Source organism: Molossus molossus, unplaced genomic scaffold, assembly GCF_014108415.1.
Source record: "Molossus molossus isolate mMolMol1 unplaced genomic scaffold, mMolMol1.p scaffold_m16_p_19, whole genome shotgun sequence".
Taxonomy (NCBI): domain Eukaryota; kingdom Metazoa; phylum Chordata; class Mammalia; order Chiroptera; family Molossidae; genus Molossus; species Molossus molossus.
The window spans coordinates 26,146,524-26,173,327 of NW_023425354.1; the positions used below are offsets into that span (position 1 = coordinate 26,146,524).

General features: G+C 43.9%; 1 protein-coding gene across 4 annotated transcripts in view; it reads left to right on the forward strand.

Annotated features, from left to right (window-relative positions):
- The first annotated feature begins 4,085 nt into the window (after positions 1-4,085).
- FAM117A (family with sequence similarity 117 member A) overlaps positions 4,086-26,804 on the forward strand; it is a 43,750-nt gene continuing 21,031 nt past the window's right edge. For 2 of the 4 annotated variants that reach the window (XM_036267691.1, XM_036267693.1), the window contains exons 1-2: positions 4,181-4,281; positions 14,476-14,627. In XM_036267691.1, the coding sequence (XP_036123584.1) occupies positions 14,504-14,627 (124 nt within the window). In that variant the 5' untranslated portion in view covers positions 4,181-4,281; positions 14,476-14,503. Of the gene's footprint in view, positions 4,282-14,475; positions 14,628-26,804 lie in introns of all 4 variants that reach the window. The other 2 variants (XM_036267692.1, XM_036267690.1) reach the window with 2 other exon arrangements.

Genomic DNA, 26,804 nt, shown 5'->3' on the forward strand with positions numbered 1-26,804 from the left:
CATTATCTAGCACCTAGTTCTGTGTCTGGCACATATTGGTCATTTCAATAAATTTGTGATGAGTAAATTAATGACAGTCATGTTAATAAGGATGACAGGAGATGGTGAAAAAGGTTTCTTACAAGCTCGAAGATGCTTTGTAAGGCAAGGCATCTCCCCTTCACAGCACACATCCTCTTTAAAGCCATGGCTTCTTTTATTGGAGGAAACAGACAAGCATTGATCTTTAGAATCATGCCCATGCCAGGAGAAGCTATCAGTGATAGAGAAGGCAATAAGAGACAGCTGGTTGGGCATGATACCTGAGTAAAGAGAGGACAGGGATCTCTTGTGCCTGCCTGCCTTCTCACTCCTCCAGCTAGGTCAACTTTAGTGTTTTTTGCCAGAAACTTATCAGGAAGGACCAGGACTCTCTGGACTCAGAAGATCCAATTCTTCAGCTGTGCTGCCTCCATTGGCTCTTCCTCCACTGTCCAGGCCCTCAATTCCTTGTAAGTTGGCTTTGGAAAAAGATTTAAATCCCGTGTCCTCAAGACTACTCACATTACCCTTCTCTCCAAGGGAAGAATGCATCTGTCCAACAGTATGCCATTTTATCTTTACAACAACTCTGTGAAGTTGATGGGAACAAAGGTGATTCTGGTATAAAGAAAGAGCACCACTTGCCCAAAGTATTTCATGATTCTTAATACCAGGGCTTTTATCTCTAACACACACTGTATGGCTCGGCTCAAACAATTAAGAGTCTCATGCGCTACTGACTGAGCTAGCCAGGCTCGCCGGCTCAAACAATTAAAAAAAGAAATCACTCAACCTTGGCTAGTGTGGCTCAGTTGGTTGGAGTGTCATCCCATATACCAAAAGGTGGTAGGTTTGATTCCCAGTCAGGGCACATACCCAGGTTGCAGGTTCTATTCCCAGGGTGGGAGATTCTTTATGTAACACATAAATAGTAAGCCTTCTGTGTTCATAAGAGTGTTTTACAAGAATAGTGATTAGGAGTTCAGCTCTGGAGTCAGGAAGCCTGAGTAACCTTAGGCATGTTATTTCTTTCTTTTTCAATTTATTGATTTTAGAGAGAGAGGGAGGGAGGAGAGAGAGAAACATCAATTTGTTGTTCCACTTATTTATGCATTTATTTGTTGATTCTTATATGTGCCCTGACTGGGGATTGATTGAACCTGCAACCTTGACCTATTGGGCTGATCCTCTAACTAACTGAGCTACCTGGCCAGGGCTTGGGCATGTTATTCCTTTCTGAAGCCTCAATGAAGAAGAAATAGTACCCATCTCATAGGGCGTGGTCATGAGCATTAAATGAGATAATGTATGCGCAGTACTTAGAATGTACCTGGTATAGAAAAAGGACCTCAATAAATGTTAGCTGCTACCATTACTGTTATTAATGAAGATGTGAGGCCCTGGCTGGTTTGGCTCAGCGATTAGAGCTTTGGCCTGCGGACCGAAGGGTTGCGGGTTCAATTCCAGTCAAGGGCACATACCTGGGTTGCAGGTTTGATCCCAGCCCCATTGAGGGATGCAACCAATCAATGTGTTTCTCTCACATTAATGTTTCTCTCTTCTCTCCCTCCCTCTCTTCCACTGTCTAAAAATCAATGGAAAAATATCCTCAGGTAAGGATTAACAAAAAACAACAACAAAAATAAACATTGTCTTTTAAAAAAAAAGTGAGACAGGGTGGTCCAATAAGATCTCATAAAGATCTGAGCTAGGAATTAAAAGAACTTAACATTTTGGGCCCCAGTTTTCCTACTTGCACCATCATAATCCATGCTTATCTTCTTCCAGATTGTCATGAGGATTAGAGTATATACTACTATTTGTAAACTTTGAGCTAATTGGAATTGAGGAACATTATAAATTGGAAGAATTAAAACAAAAAAATACTGAGTTGCCCTGCCGGTGTGGCTCAGTGCACTGAGTGTCATCCCATGGACTGAGAAGTCCCGGTTGAATTCCTGATCAAGGCATATGGCCAGGTTGTGGGCTTGATGCCCAGTAGGGGACATGTAGGAGGCAACAGATTGATATTTCTCTCTCACATCGATGTTTGTATATTTTTCTCCCTTCCTCTCTCTCTAAAACAATCAATAAAAACATAAATTAAGCCCTGGCCCATTTGGCTCAGTGGTTAGAGCAACGGCCTGCAGACCAGAGAGTCCTGGGTTTGGTTCCTGCTAAGGGCACATACCTCGGTTGCAGTTTGTCCCTGCCCCGGTTGGGGCTGCGTGGGTGGCAACAAGTTGATGTGTTTCTCTCACATGGATGTTTCTCTCTCTATCCCCCTCTCTCCCTCCTGCTCTATCTGAAGATAAATGCAAATATGTCCTCGGGTGAGGATAAAAAAATATATACATATTTTTTTAAATTAAATTAAATTAAAATGTAAAACACTGAGTTAAATTTATAAAGATTGAGTTTTTAACAGCTCATCAGTTTTTGTTCATTCCTATCTGCTTTAGGTAAAGTTGTACTCTTCATGGAAAAGGAGTACAGCATTTCCCAGTCAATAAAAATATTTCAGATGTCAGATCTCGAAGTAAATTCTTCAAACCTTCAAGAGTACACTCTGCAAAGAAAACTTTTCTTCAGATTGTTCCATTGCCTCAATTTGTTTTGTGTATGTAAGCTGATTTTAATATTCAACCGACTCTTTAATTTTCACTTTGGGTATTATCTTTTTTCAATATTTAATCCCAGAATAACCTCTTCTTGCCTTGTGACATGCTCCCAGATTACTTCCTTTTCTCTGATTAGTTAGTATGGCTTCAGGGAATATCTTTATTTTAATATTAAACTGGGCAAAAACAGAAATAGAAAGATGAATTTGTAGCAAGATCAAAATTAGAATTCTTAGCTAAATATAAATCTGCAGGGAATTGTCCAATTATTTGGATGGTCCCTTATCGCAGACAATCCAGGGTTGATTGCCTTTTGCTTTTTCCATATATAGAACAAAATGATTAATAAATATCAAGGGTAATAAATTTTTCTTTTGAAGAGTAATAATTTTTAATAGTAACTTAAATGCTGTTTTCTTTTCCAAATGTCTTCATATATATTCTAGCATGTGATTTTCACAACTGCATGTATTCTCTTTGGGGACCATCCAGTCTCATTTTGACTTGTAGGTCAGAGAGCATTGAATTGAGAATACCAGGATTTAGAATGGAGTCACTGTATAAATTTGGGCAAATATTTCAGTCATTTTGTTCCTTCCACTCTGCTGAGCTAGACTTGAAATGGACGACTCTGAAGAGAAATTCCAACTCCTTTACACTCTCAATTTAATTTACAGGGTTTTTGTTTGTTTTTTGTTTTTAAGTAAGACTAACACCATGTAGGGACTTGGAAATGTGGAGAAAGACAAAAGTGGGCGTCACATGAGGCACGGTAGCCATTAAGTGCACGAAATATAATGCAAATCGCATGCAAATATGTGCAAACTTTGCATTAATTTGTAGACTCTGGAGGTCCAAAGCAGCACTGAACTCCTGAGGGTTCAAAATTAATGCTTTCAGATTAAACCAAAAGTAATGCTTTCAGAAGTTATCGCTTTCTTGGTGCTTGCGAGAACTTACTCAGCTGCTGAAAGTTTGACACTCCTCCCTACCCCCCATGATGATTTCAATGCCTGATTCCATCTTACGCCTGGTCCAGCCCCTGCTCAGTCTGACGTCACGTGACATCGTATTTGCATACTACCTGGGACTGGGTGTGACGCTCCCCTTTTCTGCGTCTTCTCATTGGGGGCGCTGGAGAACCAGCCCCCTTTTGGGCAGACCAATCAGTGGCCCCTTGGACGTGCGAAAGCGGGCGGGGGTGGGATGGGGATGGGGTTTGGGGTTGGATCGCTAGGCATATTGACCAATTATCCTCTGGGAAGGGACGATCAAGCCGAAGATTGGTTGGGAGAAGAGGCCTGGGAATACGTAGGCCAATGAGCGCTCTGGGTTGAGGGGGCAGGTCTCCGCCTCGTAGGACTGATAAGCCGCCGCAACTGGGGTTGGGGGGCTGTGTGGGGCTTGCTGTGGGGCCGAGGCAGGCAGGCAGTCGGGCGGGCGATGGCGGGGGCCGCAGCGGGCGGCAGAGGCGGAGGTGCCTGGGGGCCGGGGCGCGGAGGGGCGGGGGGGCTCCGGCGGGGCTGCTCTCCCCCAGCCCTCGCCGGCTCCACCCGGGCTGGGCTGCAGCCGCTCAGGGCCACAGTCCCCTTCCAGCTGCAGCAGCCGCACCAGCGCCGGGACGGGGGTGGCCGCGCAGGTGAGCTGGGACTGGAGCGGGTGCCGGGGGAGGAGCCGTTGGGGGAGGGGGGGCGCGTGGTGGGGGGAGGGGTATTGGGAAGAAATATGAGGAAAAAGTGGACGGGGGCGAGGGAAGAGAAAAGGGGTCGCGCAAAGTCTGAGAGGACGGAGGGAGCCAGACCGAGGAGCCGTGAACTCGGGGTGCACCGCCGAGACAGTGTGCAGGGTGTCCGGGCCAAGAGCTGAGGGGAGGGACCTGGCAGGAGGAGGCTGGCTTTGGGGGCGTAACCGAAAAGTGGCAGAGGTGTTGTGTGGGGGTGAGTGAAAGATGCCGGGTAACAGCGAGCTGTGAGGGAGGAGTGAGCGGCGCCTGAGGGGGGCGCCCTGGGCCGGGTGGGCGCAGGACGTCCGCACGCGGAGGGGGAAGGGCATGGAGGAGCGTCCTTTGGAGCCATGTGTTACTTCTACTGGAGTTCGGCCCCAGCATCCCACTCTACAGCTCTGGAGTTCTTCTCCCCACTTTTTGTGCTCTTCCCTTTATGCCACCTCCTGGACCTGATTTCTTCTGAGTCGTTGAAATAAGTTAGTTTAACGGCTTTGACTACGGTACATACTTTCCGCTCCTCTTCTCTACATTCTTCTGGTCTGCGAAGCTGAATGTTCCCTGATCATTGACCAGTTTCATATGGCCCGTCTCATTCCAACTATCGAGTGTGTGTGTGTGTGTGACTGACTTTGTGACTCGGGCAGTTTGCCCCCTGCCTTTTCCTCCTCTCTTCACCAAGGCCGTCTTGTCCTGGCATTGCCAGCCAACGTGGCAGTGGTGGCAGTGGGGTGAGGGCTACAATCAAGTACACTATGGCAAATACCCCCACTTTCTGAACAGCACTGAAACGGTGTCTTAATAGCAGCTTGATGTGGGTGTGGGGAAACTAGGGAGGAGTAAGCTTACCTGACTTTCACACTTAAAACTGTGATGGTCCCCGTCCTCCCCCCCAAATGCAGGCAGTTAGCAATAGGAGAAGGAACCTACTTGCAAGAAGAGGTTGGCAATAAGTTGAAAGTGAGGCTTGCATTTGATTCACACCATATGTGAAAAGATCATTGCACACTTTCAAAGCCTCAGAGTCTACCAAATGTACAAAAGTCATGGTCCCTGCCATCTAACAGTTAATGACACTCTCTAAACCAGAGTTTCTTGAGCTTTACGTGATTACTAAGCTTAGTTGCTGCACATCCCCCTCCTGAAAGTATAGCTCCTATAGTGCCTTTTAGGTAAGAATGGGATTAAGAGGGTCTCTGAAGTAGAAAGCCAAGTCTATCTGGACCTCATTGTAAATGTTAGCATTGCATCTTGGAATGCAGAAACTTGGTCAAATCTGGTAGCAAGATGGTGACCAACTAGTAAAAATATGCCTAGAATCTGGTAATGTAGAGCAAAGCAATGTCCAAATTCATGCCTATCATGAGCTGTAAAGTAAACCACAAGACTACAACTTGTTGGTTTTGTTTGGGCTTCCTTGGAGTCCAGGGAACTTAGTATAACAGCAAGCACCAGAACCTCAGTCTCTTCTAGTAGAAATCAACAGAAAGCTTGCCTGTGCAGGAGCTGGAAATCTATTAGCAGTAATATTTTAAGAGCAGTTCTGTGTCTACTGTAGCACTTACATTAAAAAGACAAACACTGGTGAGTGCTGTGGAAAGGAGATGAGTGTAGATTTGGATGACTGGGTTCTTTACATGGCTTGTTCCTTTTATGGGGTGAGGGGCCCTAACACTGGTAAGAACATAGGAAACGAGAGTTCTGCATTACCTGTCAAATGACTTAGGGCAAGGTGGGTGGTCTTTTGCTTAGGGATTGGGCTGATGGATTATTTCTAAACCTATTAATTTCCCAGAGGCATTAATAAGGCACTTACTTTGTGTGTAGTGGGGTTATCTATAGATTTAAGAGGCAAGAGAGAGGAAAGATAGAAGGAAAAAGAGTGGCCTGAGCCTGGGTGGGACTTGGAGGGAATATACCTGGCCTTTGGTTTGGGAGCACATCAGGTCTTCTGCATGTTAACTTGAATTTTTATGTATGTTCAGATTGTTTGCATTCTTTGGCCTTGAAAAGTGGCAGAAGTGGTTTCCTCTATGCCATATGTGATAGAAGGAAATGTCTTGCTATCATAAAGCCTTAAGAGAATGGCTCTGGGTGCCAGAATGCCTGGGTTTTGAATCCAGATTCTGCCATTTACTAGCCATGTGGTTTGGAGGTAGTTATTTAACTGCAGTGCCTCAGTTTCCTCATCTGTAAAATGTGAATAATAATATCAACATCATGAGAATCAAATGAGGTAATAGATATAAGGTGCTTAGGACAGCGCTTGGCCCATAGAAGGTGCTATAATGTGTTTGCTGCTGCTTATATTGTTATTCTTTCTACCTAGCCAAGGTGAGAGCACTGTTGGCCAGAGCCCATTGCCTTTTCAGGCTTCAAAGAGCAAACCCATATTGCTCTGAAACCAGTACTGCAGGTTTCAGAATTTCAGGGCCTCCCTTTGCACTTTTATTCCCTCATCTTCTAAAATGAGCTTTTAAAAACAGGGCTCTGAAACCCAACTGTTTAAAAAGGCAGGTGAGCTGGGACAGGGTTTCAGGAACAATTAAATGTCGTCACTGTTTCTGTTTCCCATCTCAAAGTGATGTAGTGCTCCACGCTGTGCAGTTATCTCTCCACCACACACCCTGTTGTGTTCTTGTCAAGATATATTAGACCTTGTAAAAAAAGGTTGTGATGTAAAGAGCAGGATTTACCTTCTGTGGCCATTCATCCATAAGGGGTGTCTTCATAAAGTAAGGAATGGCTTCATTTTATGAGCCTGGGCTAGGGATGTGGAAGGCAGAAGAGAGTAGAAAGAAAAATAAAGGTCAACTCTAAGAAAGCTAAGAGCCACTAGTGGGTAATAGAACCCCAGGATAAATTTCTTACTGCAGTTCCTCCTTAATTAAATTCTCGTTTGTGCCTTATGTCTCTTGGAGGCTGTTAAGGTTTATGTTCTTTCAGGACCACTAATGATGTACAAAATGGGACTAAGAGGTGAAATTGTTTTGGGTTCCAGTCTTCCTATCCTGTTAAGTGTCTCTGTTTCCATATCCCTAGAATGAAGCTAATGTTTAATTCAGCTTTGCAAATTCTTCTCCTGTGGACTAACCTTACTGGAGCCAGCTGGGTGCTGGAGAGCCGAATGCTGCCTCTGCACTTCTTCTGCCCACCAGACCCTTTTAAAACCAGGGGTTGGCAGTTAGGGCCTACAGGCCAAATCCAGGCCTCTGCCTGGTTTTATAAATCAAGTTTTAGGAGAATATAGCCATGCTCCTTCATTTAGGTATTATCTGTGGCTGCTTTTGCACAATGTCAGAGTTGAATAATTGTGATATAGACCATTTGGCTTGCAAAGACAAAAATATTTACTACTACTTGGCAGTTAATAGAAAAAGTTGGCCTATCCTTGTCTTAAACAGTGTTCCTGACCATTATTCCTATATAAGTTCAGTTTCAGACTCTGGCTGGGTAGCTCAGTTCAATCCCCGGTCAGGGCACATACAAGAATCAACTAATGAATGCATGAATAAGTGGAACAACAAATGAATGTTTCTCTTTCTCTCTCTAAAAATCAATAAATAATAATTTTAAAAAGCAGTATTTTTAAAAAAGATCAGTTCAAATATGTGTAGTGTATACCTGCTTAGAAAATCCTAAGGAGGTAAAGAAAACTAACAAGCCTGTATCCCCATGCATATTTTAGGGGTAAAGCAAAGGGGTTATTAGCTTCCAGTTAGTTCTCAGTCTTTGTGGAAGATCAGCACATGTGAATCCAGGCTGCCCACCCCCACCGTTTTCAGGTGACATATGTTCAGTAGACAAACTAATTTGGATTTACATGAAAGCTTAACTGTTAGGCAAATTTGCACCCCCTTCCCACTACCCACCTTGCAAACCTAACAACTCACAACTGCAGTGAGCACATTTTAAAATCAGATGGAAATTACTTTAGGCTTATCTCCTGTTTTGGATTTTCCTTGCTACCTTTTATTTTTCTGAACAGATCCTTGTGAGCTGGCAATAGCCATGGCTGCCCTAAAATACTGGCTTCCTACTGGGACATAGGAAGGGTTTATTTTAAATGTTGATTAGGTTTTCCAGGATGGTCCTTTCAATGAATATAAGGCAGCATTGTTACTAGCAATGCTATTGATAATCATTAAACTTCTTTCCTTGCAGTGCTTTGAAAACTTAGTTCTTGGGGGATGGGTGTTTAGATAGGTGTGGAACCACATAAAGTAGGTTGCTTATGGGTGATCCTTGGAGGAAACTCTCATCAAACCATGGTCCTTTTGAACCGTGGTGCCAGAAACAGCCTGGACATTAGAATGGAGTGCAAGCAACTTTCTGTGCCAAAGAGCCATCTTGCTATGATGAAGGTTGGGGGTGCAGTTTCTTTACCTCTAAGAGCTGCAATTGTCCTTTAAAACCTTGTTTGTGAGGCAGCTTCTGTTTGGGAAGCATTAAACACCAGGCACTTCCCAGCCTGACACCGCTAACCTGCTTTTGTGACAGCTTTGCTAGTACCAGGCACCTGGTCAGAAAAATGCACTGCTGAAATATCTGCCTCTTAAATGTTATCAGCAGTGGCATCCTTGAAATTGGGGGCCATAGTGCCTAACTACTTTATCCTTTGGTCCCCAAAAGAGTGTGGGTCCATGTGTTCTTCAGTATTTTGGATAGCAAACGGTTGTGTATATATGGGATGTTCTCCACTTATGTAATGCAGAGCTAGGATATTTTTAACCATTTCAGGTCTGTGGAGAAGGGGTAAAAACAAAGTGGGGTGTGGTGGTAAGAAGAAGACATCATTCTTTCTGGTTCCAGATATAGAGATCTCTAGGAAAATTGAAGCAGGATTACAAAATGAGTTGCCACAGTGGTTAGCATGGCTACTTTAAAAGCCAGAGAACACTTTTCCCTGCATTTTCTAGTAACTTACACTGAATGGTGTGATGGACACCAAGGCCCACACTATCCCTTGATGTGAATGGAACTGTAAGAAATTGAGCTCCCTCCTCTGGATTCTAACAGCTCTCAGGGAGAGCCTTTGTGCCAAAGGATTCAGACTTTAGGACGTGACATGATCCAGGGCCAGGTCTGGTTTTGAGTTCTTATTGACACTATATATCAAATGCTATTTGACACTAGCTCACATGCTTTACTAGACTTACCTTGGCTTTACTCTTACTCCACAGGCAGTTTGGAGCCCTTCTCAGGGTCTGGAAGGGAAAACCTTTGTGTTTCCTTTCCAGTTCAGAGCCAGGGTGGGTGCCCACCAGTGAGTTTAGTGGGAATGGACTATCTCTTCATGGGTTAATGCGTTTCACTGCCCTCTGAGATGAATAGAAGAGGGAGCAGGGAAGAGTGGAAGCAGAGGAAAGATGAGTGGGAAAGCTGGTCAACTTTCTTCCTCTGCCTGAATTGAATCTTCACAGAGGGCTCCCATTATTTGGTTTGCAGGGTTATGAATTAACCAAACATTAGTCAAATCTATTCACAATGTTAGATCAAAAACAAATCCTGATCTCAGAGAGAAAAGTTTTGGATTATATTTAAAGTTGTAAATGATCTGTGCTCCAGTTCCTCTCCAGTCATGGGGAGCTTGGGAAGGGGCTATTGCTGGGAACAGCTGTATGGTGGGAAGTTCTATACAGCTGGCTGCTCACACTCAGGCCTCCAGCTCCCTGTCCCCACTGAACCTCCTGGGTTTGAAAATTCATCCTGGCACTTTGCTTTCTCCTCCACACTTTTCCTCAGGGTCACTACAAAGCTGAATGCCCAGCTTGGAGTCATTTAAATGTTTATCCTCAGGCTTGAATAAGCCTCAATTGACTTGCTGTGTGGGAGCACCACAGCCAATCAAGGGTAGCTTTAACAGACTTAAAAGAATGCTATCAAAGTATTTCATAATAGGAAAACTTTTAACTCCAGCCCCTGGGGAACCTGGAACTGCAGTCCAGGCTGTGTGCAGACACTTATCCTGCCCTGCTCACCAGCCACAGACAGCTGACGCTGGGGGTGGATGGAGTGCCTTGGGCTCAGCCCTGCCTGCACATTAGCAGTTCTGCTTCCAGCTCCCTAATAAAAGCGGTGGAGGTTGGGGGAGGCCTGGGAAGGCTCTTCAAGGGGTTTTGGTTGATCTGAAGCAGCAGGCCTATTATTAGGGGTGGGGGTTTTCTCTCAGAGGTGACTGTGACTTAGAATGCGCAGTGTTTGGCAGTGCACAGTTGTAAGTTTGGGAGGCCTCTTCTTTGACCTTGTACTCCATATTTTTTGAATGGTGGGTGGCTTTTTTTTGAGGTGAGGACTGTGTTAACAAGCATAGTCTAGTATACCACCAGCTCTGCCACCTGAATCCCTTATCATCTGATCCTAAAAGAAAACATGCAGGAGAGCCTTGAGGTCTAACCTCCTTAAGACATACAACTCTAAAAGCAAATGACTAACACATCCACAAGTGAATGAAATACAAATTCAAGCTGGAGATGGCATAGGATGAAGGAATACTGTATTTGTGTTAGATGAGGTTAATTAGAGAATTACTGGGTTTTGAGTAGGCTTTTTAAAAAAATTGGACATCATATTATTCTCCCTAAGGTTAAGTTTTTACTCTCCTCTCCTTTTCCTTTCAGAAGTGGCATTGGTATGGTCTTATCTGTCTGTCTGTCTGATCAGCTGTATTCCTTAACTTTCTCAAATCTCTTTAGTCCCTGCTGCCTCATGCTGGAAATTGTGTGCCTGCCTTTTTAAAAGGTAGGCACCTCATGTTTCAAGTTCAAGTGCAATGGAACTCACCCTGCAGCTTGAACAGATTTGAGTGTTTTTGCAGAGGGAGGGCCAGGGCAGATGGGGAGTGCCGTGCTCAATAAATACTTGTTGGATTGAGTTGCTGGAAAGGCAACAGGGGTGGGGAGAGTGAGCCACACTTACCCCAGGCTCATTTGAAGTGGTTTTTCCCACTTCTGGTCCCCATACACTGTGCCCCTTTATAACACCTTTCTTCACCTACTTATGAGCCCCCCCCACCATCCCCAAGTGTTAGTCTTCTCTCTCTCTCTCTCTAAATCACTGTTCTCCTATTCATCCTGGTCATTGGGCTTGCAGCCCAGCTGGTGGCAAAGACGTGGCATTTCCATGAATGTCATTGCTAGGCCTGTAGACTCTCTTCCCCACACATTTCAAGCCAGAGGGTGACTTGGGTAGTTAGTTACCAGGTTAATCCATGGAAACAGCCAATGTTTAAGATTTTGTAAAAGAGCTAGACTACCTAGCTTTAGGCTTAGATGTGGATATGGGTGAGAGACCAGGGAGCAGAGTTGTCTGTTGGCTCCTACGGTGGCTTCAGAGGTGTGATGAGGCTGGAAGCTCTACTCCCAAGCCAGGTGCCATCCTGTAAAGTACTGCTGTTTCTCCTTCTCTTTCTACTGGAAAGAAATGCTCATCATTTCCCAACCCCTGTATACAAACACTGTTATCCATGGAGTCTGTGTTCCCCTGCCTTTAAAGTTGTCAACCACGGGCCTGATGGCTTAGTCAAAATGGTTTTTAAACCTGTTTTGCTGGGGGTAACTTTGAAAAGAGTAAAAATGTGATTGGGTGGAAAGAAAGGCAGCTTCTCTTAACCTCTTCTTCCCTCTCCTCTTCCCTACCCCACACACTGCCTTCCCTTTAAGGGTTTTTGTGTATTGTGCATGTTTGATCGCCCACACAGCTTTGAGAGAACCACCGTTGATAACACGTGCTCTCCCTGCCCCACACCTGCAAGCTGGCTGAAAACCTGCCGCATGGCCCTTGTTGGGGATTGTCTTTGTAATTCATGCCCATCAGATATGATATACACTGGGGTGGAGGGTGGAGGTGGATAGCATTTGGCATGACAGAGGGGATGCAACCAGAGAGCTTTCACAGTTTTATGTAGTCTGGATTCAGAGATGCGTGAGAGGAGGGCAATGTGAGTCACATCCATGAGATATGTGCACATCTTTATACTGAGAGCAGTACCTGGACTGTTCCTTATTAGAACCGGAATCCTGGGTAGTTCTATGTTCACAGGAGAAGACTAAAACAGGTACCTTATGGAAAGGAAGAATTTGTGAATCCCAGCTCTCTGGCAGGCCTGCAAATTCATCTATACTTTTCAGGGAAGTGGAGAGTATAGATCTTTAGTTTTGATAATGTGTACCATTTGCTTAGCTCTTTGTTGCTCATAGTTTGTACTCTCGAATGTTTCCCATTTGTTGCACAACAGTCCTGCAGGTGCAGGTGACATTTAGTTGTTTTTGCAGATAAGGAAACTGAGGCCCAGAAAGAAAGTGACTTGCCCCAAAGCATGTGACTTAAAAAGCTCTTTTGCTCCTGATCCCAGGGCTCTTCCCACATAGTCTGGACAACCTATTGTGAATTTCCTCCCCATCTTGCATCTTCTGCTCCCTGCCCAGCACACGCCCAGCCTTTGTTTCCCTTCTGCTTATATACCTGTATTCCAGGAACAAAAAAGTCATTTGTGCAGTTGACCAAATTAGAGAATTGGAAAGGAAAATGGGCTGCAAAGAAGTCCTTTAGCACCCCATAAGTGACCATCCACTTGGCATGGCTAATTGGAAGGTGATGGTTATTACATTATATGTGTGATGTGGTGGTGGCTTTTGAGTGTTTCCAACTGGTTGGAGATATGCCATTTTCATGTGGAATGAAAAACTAACCAGGGTCAGGTAGGGCCCAGGAGGCACAAAGATTTGTCCTGCCTCTGTGGGGTCATATGGAGATTCTCTTAAGATGGAGCTTATAGGAAAGGGTGTCTTTCTTATGTGTAATTATGTGGAACCACCCCCCCCCCCAAACACAACTGGGAATACATGTGGGTGGTGCATTCCTATGCTGGGGGATAGGTGCAGGTGGCATTTCGTCATGATGACAACTTAATCCTCCATGTAGGGAAACCCTGTGCAAACCTTCCCCCGACGCTCCTGCCTTGCTCTACCTGAGCATGTCTCTTGATCCTAGCTTTAGGTTAACTGGGATGGAGTCATTGTGATACATAATAGTGCTTTTCTGAGACAAGCATGTGTCCAGTAAGGGGAACAGCAGGGACTTGAATTCAGGAGAAAGTCCATCTAGGTGCAGGGGTGGGGAATGTCCAGCCGGTGGACCATGTAAGGCCCTCAAAATCAATACCAGCGAACATCACACGCCTCACCAAATATAGCAGGCTAATTTTTAAGTTGATTTTGTATGGCTCAAGAATGATGTTATAAATATCCAAATGGCCCTTGGCAGAAAAAAGCTTTCCCACCCCTGTAGGGGCTTGATATTACACCTCCAGACAGGGTGATGGGCTCTTAGCTCTTTACCTCTCTTACCAACCAGATTCTGTGTAGAATTCTTGAATGTTCTAATAACCATATGCTTATGTAGAACCTTTCTTTCCCAGTTACTTTTCAACTTCATAAAATAAAATTCCATTGTAACGAATATTATAAAAATTATTCTGTATAATAAAGCTATTTCCATGGTTCATGTAAACGTTTTGTGGTTGTTTTTTGTGGTTTTTGTTGTTTAAAGAAAAAGATGAGTAACCAACTATCTTCTGTAATAAGTACTTTTTCTGGTCCTTGTTCTTCTCTAAACCAGAACACTTGAGTGCTTGCTGTTTTCATTGGAGGCAGGGAGACAGGAGCAGAGCTATGGAAACATCAAGTAGCAAGGCCCCTTTTGCTTTCTCTCCATCTTGAACCTCCCACCCTCTGATACTTCCTTGTTGTTTTCAAATAGAACACCGCACAGAAACCCAACAAAGGATGGTACGTGTGTGTGTCTGAATGTGTGTGTCTCAGGTGTGAATGTGTGTGTGTCGAGTGTGAATGTGGGAGAGTATGTATGTGAGAAAGAGCACACGTGAAAGAAAGCAAATGATAAAGCAAGTGGGGCAAATATTTAACAATAGGCGGATCTGGGTAAAGGTTATATAGGTGTTCTATGTACTATTCTCGTTCTTACTTCTATAAGTTTGAAATCATTTCCAAGTAAAAAGTTTTAAAAACGAATATATGCTTGACTAATTTGTACCATGGTAGAATTTTTTCTTCTACCATCCTCATACCATCTATTCTCCCCATTTAACAGGTGGAACAACTGAAGCCCAGAGAAGTCAATGACTCATCTGAGTTCATGTAGCACATTGGGGCAGAGGCAGGATTTGGGCCCAGGTATTGACTGTTATAGTAGGCCACCTCTCAGGAGACTTCATCTTGTCCTTACTACTCAAGCTGAACAAGGTTGGCGTCAGATTCTGAGAATGATTGGATACCTGCTGCTGTATGTCCAAGCCCAGCCCATTCCCCACATTGACCCAGCAGAGGGATAGAGACAGGGTTGCCACAGTCTGCTGAAACGCACTGAGCATATTCAAGGTGTCCACATACCTTCTAGGGGAAAACTGCTTTCTTATTCTAAAAAAAGGCTCTTACTCTACTGTTTACTCTCTTTATTTCTTAAAATACATGAAATTAGGCCCTGGCCAGTGTGACTCAGTTGGCTAAGCATCATCCCATGCACTGAAGGTTTACTGGTTCAGTTCCCAGTCAGGGTACATGTCCCTGTTGCAGGTTCAATCCACAGTCAAAGTGTGTATTGGAGGCAGCTGATCAATGTTCTCTCTCACATCATTGTTTCTCTCTCCCTCTCCCTTCCTCTCTCTAAAAATCAATAAAAGCATTAAAAGAAATACATGAAATCAGAAGGCCCTTTTGCACCAGAGCCATGGGGTATACTACTTTGCATTTTTATAGTAGAGATCTGAGGGGGAAAGAGGTGAATTTGGTTTAGAAAGTGCTGCCAGGTTATGGGCCTGAGCCAGACAGCTTTCTCAGCTGTGAATCAGTTGGTTTGTTGTACCAACTGCCTTGTGAATGTACAGAAACCCAAGAGAGGGCATGTATATGGTTTATTGCAGAATGTCTTACCAAGTGGACGGGAGTTACAACTGCAAACACAAAGGGAGGTCTCATTCTTAGGCAATGAAACCTTCCCCATACTATAGGGCCAAAGGAGGGGTGGATCTGGTAATTACTGTTAAGCAGATGGAGTTAAACACTGATCTATATTTCCCAGCCCCTCTTCTCACACCAAACCACATTTTCTACATCCATCTGTGCTCCTTGAAGTCACTTGAATTATTCCTGACATTTTTGCTTACTGATATTTCCCCTAGTTTCTAGAATTGGGGTAAGTAAATGAGTCCTACTCCCGTTTCTTAACTTAGGAAAAACAGGTTTTAAAAAGTCTTCAGCTTTAGTGTGTGTCCTTTATCTGAAATGTCTTCCTGCAGCTACCCCAGAGCCATGAGACTGTGGTTAAGTTGGTATCAAAGGATTTTGTTATGGGCTCCAGCCAGCTATGTAAAATAGACCCATGAGCATTTACTATATTATTACCCAGCTCGCATACTTAGATTGTTGTCCCTAGGCAGTTACCGAATTACATCTGATGTCCCCACTATTCTCTGATTCTTCTGGGTTCTGTCCTACCCCAGATCAGTGCTGGGTGGATGGGTATCCAGAATCAGGGCACGATGCTGAAGAGGACAACCCGTTAGGTTGTTTGCAGCGTAGAGGTCTGTGTTGGAGCAGCTACACAAATGGCCAAAGCTGCCTGCTTAAAGGACCCTGACAACTTAGCCTTTTCCTTTCAGTTCTTGGAGCCATGGATAGAACGTCTTGGTAGTTAACATTCCAAACTGTTTCCCTTTTGCTTCAGGAGAATTAGCTTTTTATAAAAGATGACATTACTATTAAGCAGCTCTTGACTCAAGAGCAGATATAAAGTCCATCTTATGCAGGGGAAGATGGTATGTAATTTACCTTCAGTGACTAGAAGCACTCATGGTGAAGTGAGCTGACAAGCATCCTTCTGCTATGAAGTCATCAGTGGTCAGGCATATACTGATAGCAGGACAAATTTTCCCAGTATCAGACCTTTCAAGGCTCTTTCTGGAGGGGCCATCTAATTTTGCTTCTCAGGCTAGGGTTACCATGGAGGATCTACACAACCTTGGAGCCTCCCTTAGGAGATCTGAACAACTGGCATGACCAGGGCTTCAGAGCAGGGGCTGACTTGGAAGTTTGCCCAGCACACTTTCGGGATTTTTCCACCCATAGGACACAGCCTGGGAGTTTGCCAGTGAGTTGAGGTCAAGCTGGGGTCAGTTCCAGAATGTCAGAGGCTAGGTAGGGGGGGATCCACTAGATGGGGTATAGTGGTTTCTTGAGAACCTCTTCTTTAAAGCTCGGGACATAGAACTTCAGTAAGGAGATGGAGATAACCAGAGAAGACTTTCTGCAGGTGGGACTAAATGGTCCACGTAAGCTTTTCAAGGCTGTGAGGGTTGAGCAGAGGAACTCTAATAGGAATTTAGACCCTGAAGGTAAAACAAATTCTGTGCCTGTACATTCCTGGCCTTGAGGAACACAACTGAGCAATTGCTCCCTATAGCACTGCTCCCAGCCCCCAGCCCAGAACAAAATGAACCAGAATCAGGGATAAAAGCAGAGGTCCTGACAGATTCCAAACTAGTGAGGTGTGGCAAGTGAGCAAATCTGCCCTCTGAGCGCTGATATCTACCAGGTGTTTACACCCAGCTCCCCCCGTCACGTGACCAGACCTGCTTGTGGCTTGCCACAGGTAAATTGAGTGCTATTTATATAATCTCTGGCTTGGGGGAGGAGGTGGGAGAGATCATCGGGAGCTCACAATACAGCTGTCTTATTAGCCTAGGTAAGGCAAGTCTCCCTTTGACATTGTGCCTTTTTTCTCCCCTTAACTTATTTTGCTCCAGAAAATAGCATGGAGTCTGAGCTTTCAATTTAGCTGAATTGGTCAAGAAGCATTCCTTATTTACCCTTTAATAATTGGGGAATTCTAGAACTAGTGGAGGCTCAGACTGTTCTGACATAATGTCCTGCCTTCCAAGGTGAACATTGAGACATCTGGGAGCATATAATTATCTCTTTCTGGAATTGTTCTTGGGTAGATGCTACAGTCTCCCTCATTCAATTCTGATGGGCAAGTTCTTCCTTTTACCTAGCTAGACTCTCCTAACTAAAGTATTTTACTGCCCTTTATTTTTGTACCCACACAGAAGACTGATAAATTTCACCTTCCTCCTGGATCCACCTACCTTTAGCCATTCTTATCCATCTTCCCTAGGGTCTGTCTGGTTTCTACATTCCCTTTGAAGAGCAATAATGGCAAATGGATGCCCAGGGGTAACTAGGTTGGGCATATATGAGGTTATATCCAGCTTCAACTGTGTTTCTGGACCTATAGGAATCCCTTAATTCTGTGCCCCCCCTCCCCCGCTCTTACTCCTGGAATGATGTGACACTTCTTAATATGGTTTAAGGTCTCCTTCACTTAGTATCTATATCTGCCTTGTACTGATTTACATCTTTCAATTCCTTGCCTCGGATTAAGTCTCATTCACTGTTTCATTTCTTCTCGCCCATCTTCTCCTTCCCCAAATTAGAAATCCAGAGCAGTGACCTAAGTGTCTGACTACAAACTGTCAAGATTAAAGTACTAAAGGGTTCAAATCCTTGCTGGGGAGTGAACTGAATTTATCTTCCCAAATTAAGCCAGTTTGTTGTTGTTTTTTAATTTCTCACAACTTTATTTTAGAAAAATTTCAAACCTACAGAAAAGTTGTAAGCACAATGCACATCCATTTAATTTTCACCTAGACTCGACTCATTAATAACTTTTAGCCACAATTGTCTAATCTCCTCTCCTTCTGTGTATTATGTATATGTGTGTCTAGACATAAATACATACATACATATGTGTTTTTTTGGTGAATCATTTGAAAATAAGTTACAAATATAATGACACTTTGCCCTTTACTTCAGTGGCTTTTCCTGAGAATAAGAGCATTCTTCCACATAATCACAATATCATTATTATACTAAAGGAATTATAAGTTCGTATCATCTCATATTCAGTTCATTTTCAATTTCCCCTTAGATGGTTCTTTTTTACTTTTGATCCATGAAGCAGTGTCAAGGTTCTTGTTTGATTATGTCTTTTTAAAAAGTCTTTCTATATAGAACTCCACCCCCACTCCTGTTTTTTGTTTGTTTGTTTGGGCTTTTTTTTTTTTTAATGACTTTTGAAAAGTGTGGGCCAGTTGTCTTCTAGCTGTCCCACATTCCCAATTTTTTTATTTCCTCATGGTGGCATTTAATTTGTTCCTCCATCCCCTATATTTCATGCAAAGGAGGAGGTCTGGGATTTGACTGGATTCAGATTAAAACATTTTTGGCAAGAGCATTTCATGGGTGAAGCTGTATACTTTATATTCTATCACTATAAGATGCACAGAAGTACTAGCTAAGTTTAATCACTGGAGGTGGTAACCACCAAATTTCCAATTGTAAAAGTATATTAAAATAATATTTTTTAAAGTATTGTCTTAATAAGTAGTTTATGGGGTGTTACTTTGGCATTATGTAAACTATTCCCTACAACCTTTCTCCCAGTAGTTCTGGTATCCATTGATGACTCTTCCTGATTGGGATATTATTGGAATTGCATAAAGCCAGTTCTGAATTAACATTAATGGACGTAAGTATTGACATGAGCAGTTCAAAAGAAGAATAAAATCCGGGGGTTTTGGAATCACTGGAGGGAAAGGTAACAAAATAGGGCCATCACATTATGTCCAAGTCTAAGTATTTTGTGTTACTTGGGCTGATATGAATTGAGTATCAGTTACTTACACATACATTGCTGTCTAGAAGTTTGCTTGAGGTGAGGGAGAAAGCAGGTTGGATGGACCTAAAAATAAGTCATGTTGGTTCACAAAGGAAAAATTATTTTGGCTATTTGAAAGTTACCTATATTTTACTCTTATTTCCTTTTCTTTCATTCTCTTTCCACTTTGCTCACTAGAAAAAGGGATCCCTCACCCAACAGGCCAGTGGGTAAAACAGTGTTGCTGAGACCCAGGTATGTATGAGCATTCTGATTCCTAGCAAGGGGAAGCAATAGGACCCTTTGATCCATAGAATGGTTCCTGGACCAAGGCAGTCCATATTACAGTTGAGTCTGACAATGAAGCGCAAGTGTGGGAAATGTAGTTTCAAAAGTTTTCTATTGTGGAAAAGGCCTGCATCTGAATTTGCTTTGTGGCCTGAAGAAGTCAGTTTACCTCTCTATGTGAGGGTGTGTCATGCCCCCCCATAACACTTGGAAGCTCTGTCCCCTCTTCCAAAGAAGAATTCATAACAGTGTATGGGGTGTACATATTCAAAATAGAAATCAGGGTGCAGTTTTAATCACAACTGTCTTCTCATAGGGTGTGTTGTAGGTGAACCTCCTCAACCTCTGGTTCTTCTTCACCTCATTTATCTTAAAAGACTACCTAAGAGCTAACTGGATATTGTGATTTCTTTTCTACCTGATAGGAATCAGCATTGTGAGGAGTGAAGATACTGAAGGGTTTATGGTTTATGCCTGTCCTCTAAGTTTGTAGGCCACCCAGAAATTCATCATTCCCAAATAACTACAGGGTGAGAGGTTTTATTGGTGGGTTTTTTTTTTGTTTGTTTTGTTTTTGTTTTTTCAGGGAGAGAGGACTAAGTTATGTGCTATTTATGCTATTTTTGCAAAGGCCAAGTAGATTCCAAAGGAAAGCCTGCTCCAATCAGTAATTGCTAGTATTTTGTTTTGTTTTAAGAATGTTGAAATCTTACGGAACTCTTCAGAGAATTCAGATAAAAGGTGAAAAGTTCACCCCACTTCCTTTTCTTCTAACTGCAGCTTCTTGAGAATTGAACAAAATGTCTAAGTGACTGCTGTCTACTCGTTCTACACACACACACACACACACACAGACACACACACACTGGAAGTACCGTTTTCCTCTTTGCTGATGGTAAAGAGTTAGTGTATTCCTTATTTTCCCCCCACAATGACATCTCCAGATGGGTTCATCCTGGCCCTTCTCTCCAGCTGCTTATAGATGTGGTCTGCACCCTGGGGAGTCAAACATGTAGCCAGAAATGCTTTCATTTGAGCTACACACTTAAATATGGAGTCAGTAATTAATCGAGGGCCTGTGTATACAAAGCTCATCACTCTTCTTTTTAGGTAAGCCTTTTTGGTAAGGGAAATACAATGTTATTGTTTATTTCTTCTTTTTAATCTAGTTTCTTCTCCCTGCTATGGTTGAAACAAGCTATTGCTTGGTGTTGAAAGAAGTATTCAAAGGCCTAAGTTTAATTTTCCCAGCTGAGATGGATGGGGTCTCCTTGGGCTTTCCAAGGAGGGTTTCTAACTCTTGTACAGTCATATTGGGGATTTCGGTTTGACCGCAACTTCCCTCCAAAACCCACATGTCCCTGAGTTAAGCAGTTAAGCAGTGCTGGAGCACAGGGAGCTCAGAAGACTGCCTGCACTGTGTAATCCCAGCACATGTACTGAAATGGAAAAATAATCCCTGTGAAGCTTCTAGGAGGGACTTCCTCTACTTACTGCTTACTGCAACTTTGTTATTTGGGAAATGTTTAGAAATTCTGAATCCCTGTTTTACTTTACTCCTCTCCAGATTACACAACCCCCCCCCCCACACCCCCCCACACCCCACACCCCCATCTCTGCATCACAGCTAGGAGACAGGGCAGGGCAGGGCCTGCTCCCTCCATGTGCAAACCATGTGCCCTGCCTCAGCCTCCAGGGCCTCCCTGCCCCAGTCTGCTTATCCTTCCTAAGTGAAGATCAGTGACTGAAAAAAGCAGATTGTAGAAAAATGTGTATAATGTGATCTCATTTTATTAAAAATGTATATGCATACATATGTACATGAAGAGAGACCAGGAAAGAAGTGCACAGTGTTGATCTCTGAGTGGGGGCAGGCATGGTTTTTATTTTTCAGTTTTTGCTCATCTGCACTTTCTTATTTCCTCCAACATATGTGCAGTTTTTGTTATAAATAAGAGTTATTTTCTGTTTAAGAGGGCAGGCAAGAAGACTAGTGCTTAATAATGCTTCAAAGCCCAACAACATGAGAAAGTGACTCATAACTTATTTGTTGGACCTGCTAGTTGTTGAGCTCTTGCCATGTGTGAGGTCTCATTGGCTGCCTTTCTCTTCTTTCTGTAATGCTTGGGTATTTTGGGATCACTAGGTTTTAGGCTAATGGAGGATGGGTGGAGCATAGCTGTGTCTTATTTCCAAGGCTTCTCTCTCCTACATGAAAATAAAATAAATGAAGTAGCCCCCCACCCAGATGCTCAGCCAGGACCCTTTAGTCAGGGCCTGATTTCTCCTCAAGCTGCTAAGCCTCCACCCCACAGTCCATCTCTGGCAAAGTTGAGAAGGGCAGCCACAAACACCTCACTTCCTGCATCATCTGCTGCCTTCTTCCTTCCCTTGACCCCTTCTTGCCCTTCTTCTACAAGCTGTGACCGTTCTCCTTTGAGTACCAGGGATGGGCGTTTGCTGGTGTGGTCAGGCCTGAACTGATTTCCAGCAGAGACAGCTTGATGATCCTACTGAAGAGGTATTGGTTGGGGTACCTTTCAGGTACTTAGGGATTGTATCAACATTGTTAGCAGCTTCTCATCCTATTCCTCCTGTGTTACCAGTGCTTATCACAGAGCTGGCTTGTGGTGGGCACTCAAAATCTGCTTACTGAAGCAATCAGTTGGTCCACTGGTATGCCAGGCCCCTGTTGGCCACTCTTGGTTCAGCGTCTTATCTGCACTTTGTGTGCTCTCCTCCTTATTGACTGTCCCTGAGTGCACAGACACTTGACTGCTGGTCCTCTGCACTAAGAGCCCCCTCTCCCCAAAGCCATAAAAATGCAGCAGTTGGGAGACAGGGCCAAGTGGCTCTGGAAGATAGCACGAAGTCTTCTTATCTCCGGTGTGTGCTGTTTTGTTTTGTTTTTTCCATTTGCCGTTGCCCAAGAACCAAAGCATCCGCCGCTGATCCAGCTACACTGTGAAATGGCCTGGCCTCATGCCAGGGTGCTTCGCCAGGTGGTTGGGCCGGGGAGGCTGCTGCATGCGATGGGCCGATAATACCCCACAGTGCTGTAAACAGGACACTCCACCCTCCTGCAGCCACCCAGCCAGTGCCCCGGCAGCCTGCTGCTTTGTCATGGCCTGTCATGATATGGGCGTCTCTTCTCAGATAGGAGAGCCGATTGTCTTATTTCCCTCCCCCTTTCCCAAATCTGAGAGGGGTACTTTCCAGAAATGAAACCAGTTCATCTTCTAGCCACAAGCAACCGTTGTGACATTAACCTTAAGCACACAGTTGCAGAGCAAATCCCAATACCCGGATCCTTCCGGTATACTTATGAGGGATAAGCTTGTGAGTCCCTATTTCAACTACACTCACTTGTGAGATTTCTTAGGGCATGTGCCTAACTGAGGTAGGTCTCAGTGGGTAGCACAACTTGAGTACTGACCTGTAGCTGCTAATGCCTACATCTACAGGCAGTTTTATTTCCATCCCGGCACCATTTATTCGAGGTGGTGTCTGTGCTGGGTTAGACTGTCCCTAGTAAAAAGGGAAGGGCTTTGATGTGCACCTTCCCAGGGGATAGTGGTGGCTAGATCTCACTCTGCTGTCTTTTCTGGGTAGCCTCCTCTTTCTAGGCTCCTTCATCTCCACCTTCAATCCTAAAGGATTGTGGTGAGGGATTAAGTGACAATTGGTTTGACCTAATCTAGCTAATGAAGACTTTAAAGCGTGTTTGCATCTCATCTTCTGTTTTTTTACAGCATCCCTAAGAGGGAATGTAGGCCGGATTGTGCTCCTGTTTGCCAGGTGGGAGAGCAGGCCCAGGGAGGCTGCGTGGTGTTGCCTGCAGTCACACCACAGTGAGAACAAGATTCTTCCCATCTGCGCCCCCCGATATTTGGGGGGGGGCACCGCTCCAGCCGGTAGCTCCTTCAAGGATGGAACAAAACATGTCTGATTTTGGCTTTACTTGGTGTTGAATTTGGGGTAACTTGACACGTTGGTTTAGCCCTTACTCAGTTTTGGTGCCCAAATTGGCAGGTGTTTCCCAAACCATTTGGGATGAGGTTTTTGAAATAAGTGGTAGATTTTTTTTCTATTACAATCTAATTTTTAAGTGCCCCCTCTTTTATTTTGGGGCATGAAGGAAATGTAGCATTTTATGATTTCTTCCAAAGGGCTGGGACATGCCAGGAATTTGGGGGTTTGGGAGGGAAGAGGTTCTTGCTGAGGGCTCTGAGACAGAAGGTAACTCTGTCATCTTGTGGCTGGCTAGGAGCTGTGCCAATACCCTGTACTAGGATGTGGTCACTGTAGAAATAGGGCTGAGGCCCAGCTGTCTCATTTAAGGAAAAGAAACTGAGGCAAGTCCTGTAGTTGAATTCAGCTGTGGAAAGATCCTTGCAGATCTAGCAGAGAAGAGGTCCAAGGCTGCTGGGTCTGGATTAAAGTGCTTGGTTTTCCCCATGCCCTTTCCTATCTCCTACCCCTTTTCTCCATGCCTACCCCATCCCTTTAAAAATATTGTTTTTTGTATTTATGGGGTATTTTTTGTTTTGCTTTGCTTTTCTGGTATATAGAGGAGTAACTCAGAACCCATGAAGTCCTCAGAGTCTTTGTGAATAACTTTGGTCAGAGGTGGCCAGAAAGCACGTAGAGTTGACCAAAATGGGTGGTTGGAGTCTCACATCAAATTCCAGGATTCTGGGTCCTCCCTAGCTGAGTGAGTCAAGTAGCACATCTGATTGCTGCCCTTGAGCTGGGAGTTCTACTATAGCTCATGAATGGATGGGATATGAAGGGTAATGGGAACTCATATAAGATGGATGTGGTTTAAATTGTACCCAGGAGATAGAAGAATGCTTTATTCCAGCTTTCAAAGACTTAAAAAACAAAAACAAAAACAAAATAAGTCATTGCAGACTCCCAGGTCAGGCCTATTGTCTTCTTCCTTGAAAAGGAGTGAAAGAGGCAATCCTTCCTCCAGGTGTCCCAACAGCCTCAGAGGATGTTCCTCATGCAAGAGGGCTGCAAGCCCCAGTGAACTGACGGGAGGGTTCCTTGGATTTAGATCTAGGACCGCCTCTGACTTTCTGGGTGACGGAGTCTAATGAGACTGGGCTTCTCTGTACCTCGGTTTCCTTACCAGTCTTTCCCTAGCACCTTTGAGAGCTGATGGGAGAATAGAAGATTACATGCACAAACTTTGTGGGATGGGACAAAACCTGAGTATTATATAAATACAGGAGAGCACAGGCCGCAACTTCTGCCGAGGGACAAGGAGAGGTACCTCCAAGAAATCTTTCTCCCCATCATTTCTTTCTCAGCCCTGCAGTCACAGCCCTATCCCTTCACACAGGGATGACACAGCCATTAAGTTTGTAGTGTTCAGGCCTTTATGCGAGTCTCTTGTTCATCTGCTTCCTGCCTGTTTCTTTGTTTCTTTTGTCCTCTGTCTTGTAATCTTGTAAACTTTCCAGAGCCCCCACCTCACGACTGGGCTCTTAAAGATGGTGTAGGAAGGCTGCAGCATTTTAGTGTCTGACTTGGCTGCTGACATAGGTCAGAAGCTCTCAGAAATACTTGATTGCTGCTTTTTTATCTTAAGTGCAGAATAGGTAGATGAGTGATAGGAAGATGAGTGATTGAAAGGCTAGTGTAGGAGATGAAGTTGGGACTTGAACCCAGTGTACCTGTAATTGACTTACTGGGCAACCAGGTGCAGGATGAGGAAGAAAGATTGGGCCTTTCTGAGCCTCAAAGGAAGAGATCAGCAGCTCTGAGGATGCTACCCCTGGGGAGTGGGTTGAGTATGGATGTGCAGACAAACTTAGAATCCATGGTATAATTAGAGCAAGTTTACCCTTACATAAAATTTGATTTTATGCAAATACTTATGCACCTGCCAATCACCAGCCTTATGTTCTAGGCCAGTGGTTATCAATCTGTGGGTCGTGACCCCTTTGGGGGTCAAATGACCCTTTCACAGGGGTTGCCTAAGACCATCGGAAAACACATATTTCTGATGGTCTTAGGAACCAAGACACCACTCCTCTATCCATTTCCAGGTGGGTCTGCCCGCATGCAACATGAGGAACTGTATTAAAGGGGCTCAGCATTAGGAAGGTTGAGAACCACTGCTCTAGGCACTGGGAGAGGTACAAAGATAAATTAGAGACAGTCCTGGCCGCAGGTTGTTTATTATCTAGGAGTTACAAATACCCATAATCGAAGAGAGAGAATGATAATTACTAGAAGGGTACAAAGTGCTGCAGGAAATCAGAAAATCCTGAGACATTCCTTTCAAGGGATTCAGAAGGTTCCGTGGAGGCAGGTGGTGAGGTGAGGCTGACCTTGGTGGACTGATGAGATTTCAACCCTGGGCATATGTGTAAAACCTCAGAGGGGGAAGGCCTGGGGCATAGATGGGAAGTAGTGTGTGGTATAGTTTGTGCAGGACATATAGACTGAAGAGGAATGAAGAATAAGGGACAGGTAAGTGGGACCAGAACATGAGACCTTTGACTACCAGCTTTGAAAGAGGGCCTTTGAAGAGTTTTAACAGAAATGTTAAGACCATTTAAAAGGATATGTTGTAGCCCTGGCCGGTTTGGCTCAGTGGTTAGAGCATCAGCCTGTGGACCAAAGAGTAGCAGGTTCGATTCTGGTCAAGGTCACATACCTGAGTTGCAGTTTGGTCCCCGGCCCTGGTCATGGTCATGCCGGAGGCAACCAATCAATGTGTCTCTCTCATATCAATGTTTCTCTCTCTCTCTCTCTCCTCACCTCCCACTCTATCTGAAGATAAATGGAAAAATATTCTCTGGTGAGGATTAAAAAAAAACAAACCGCTCAGCGGTAAAAGGATGTATTGATTTGGAAGGTGTTTATGATAGAAGGCAAAAACACATTGCAAAATGACATGTACAGTATTATGCAGAAGGCAAGGCTTACAAGGACAGTATTAATCTCATAGTATTATCAGTGCTTATCTTTAGTCATTGAGATTTTTTTCTTTTGTTTATATTTTTGTTAATCTTGACTTTTCCACAATTTGTACTCACAACTTTTGTAATTACAAGTCATTTTTAATTTGTTTTAAATGAGTGTATATTTTATGATGGCTAAGGGAGATGACTTAAAATATGCCAGAAAAAAAAAATTAAAAATAAATAAATAAATAATATATGCCAGGAATTAAATAAAAACTGAGACTAAAAGCTGTCCACGCAGTATTATTTATGATATCCAAAATGGGAAGGGAGAGGACCCCCCTCCTCACCCAAAGTCCAATAATATGGGAATGGCTAAGCAAATTACTGTATATCCACCTGCTGGAATATTATGTAGTAGTTAAAAATGACAAATATGTAGATTTTGATACTTAGAAAGGGGTATATGAAATGGGTAGAACAAACTAGAATGTA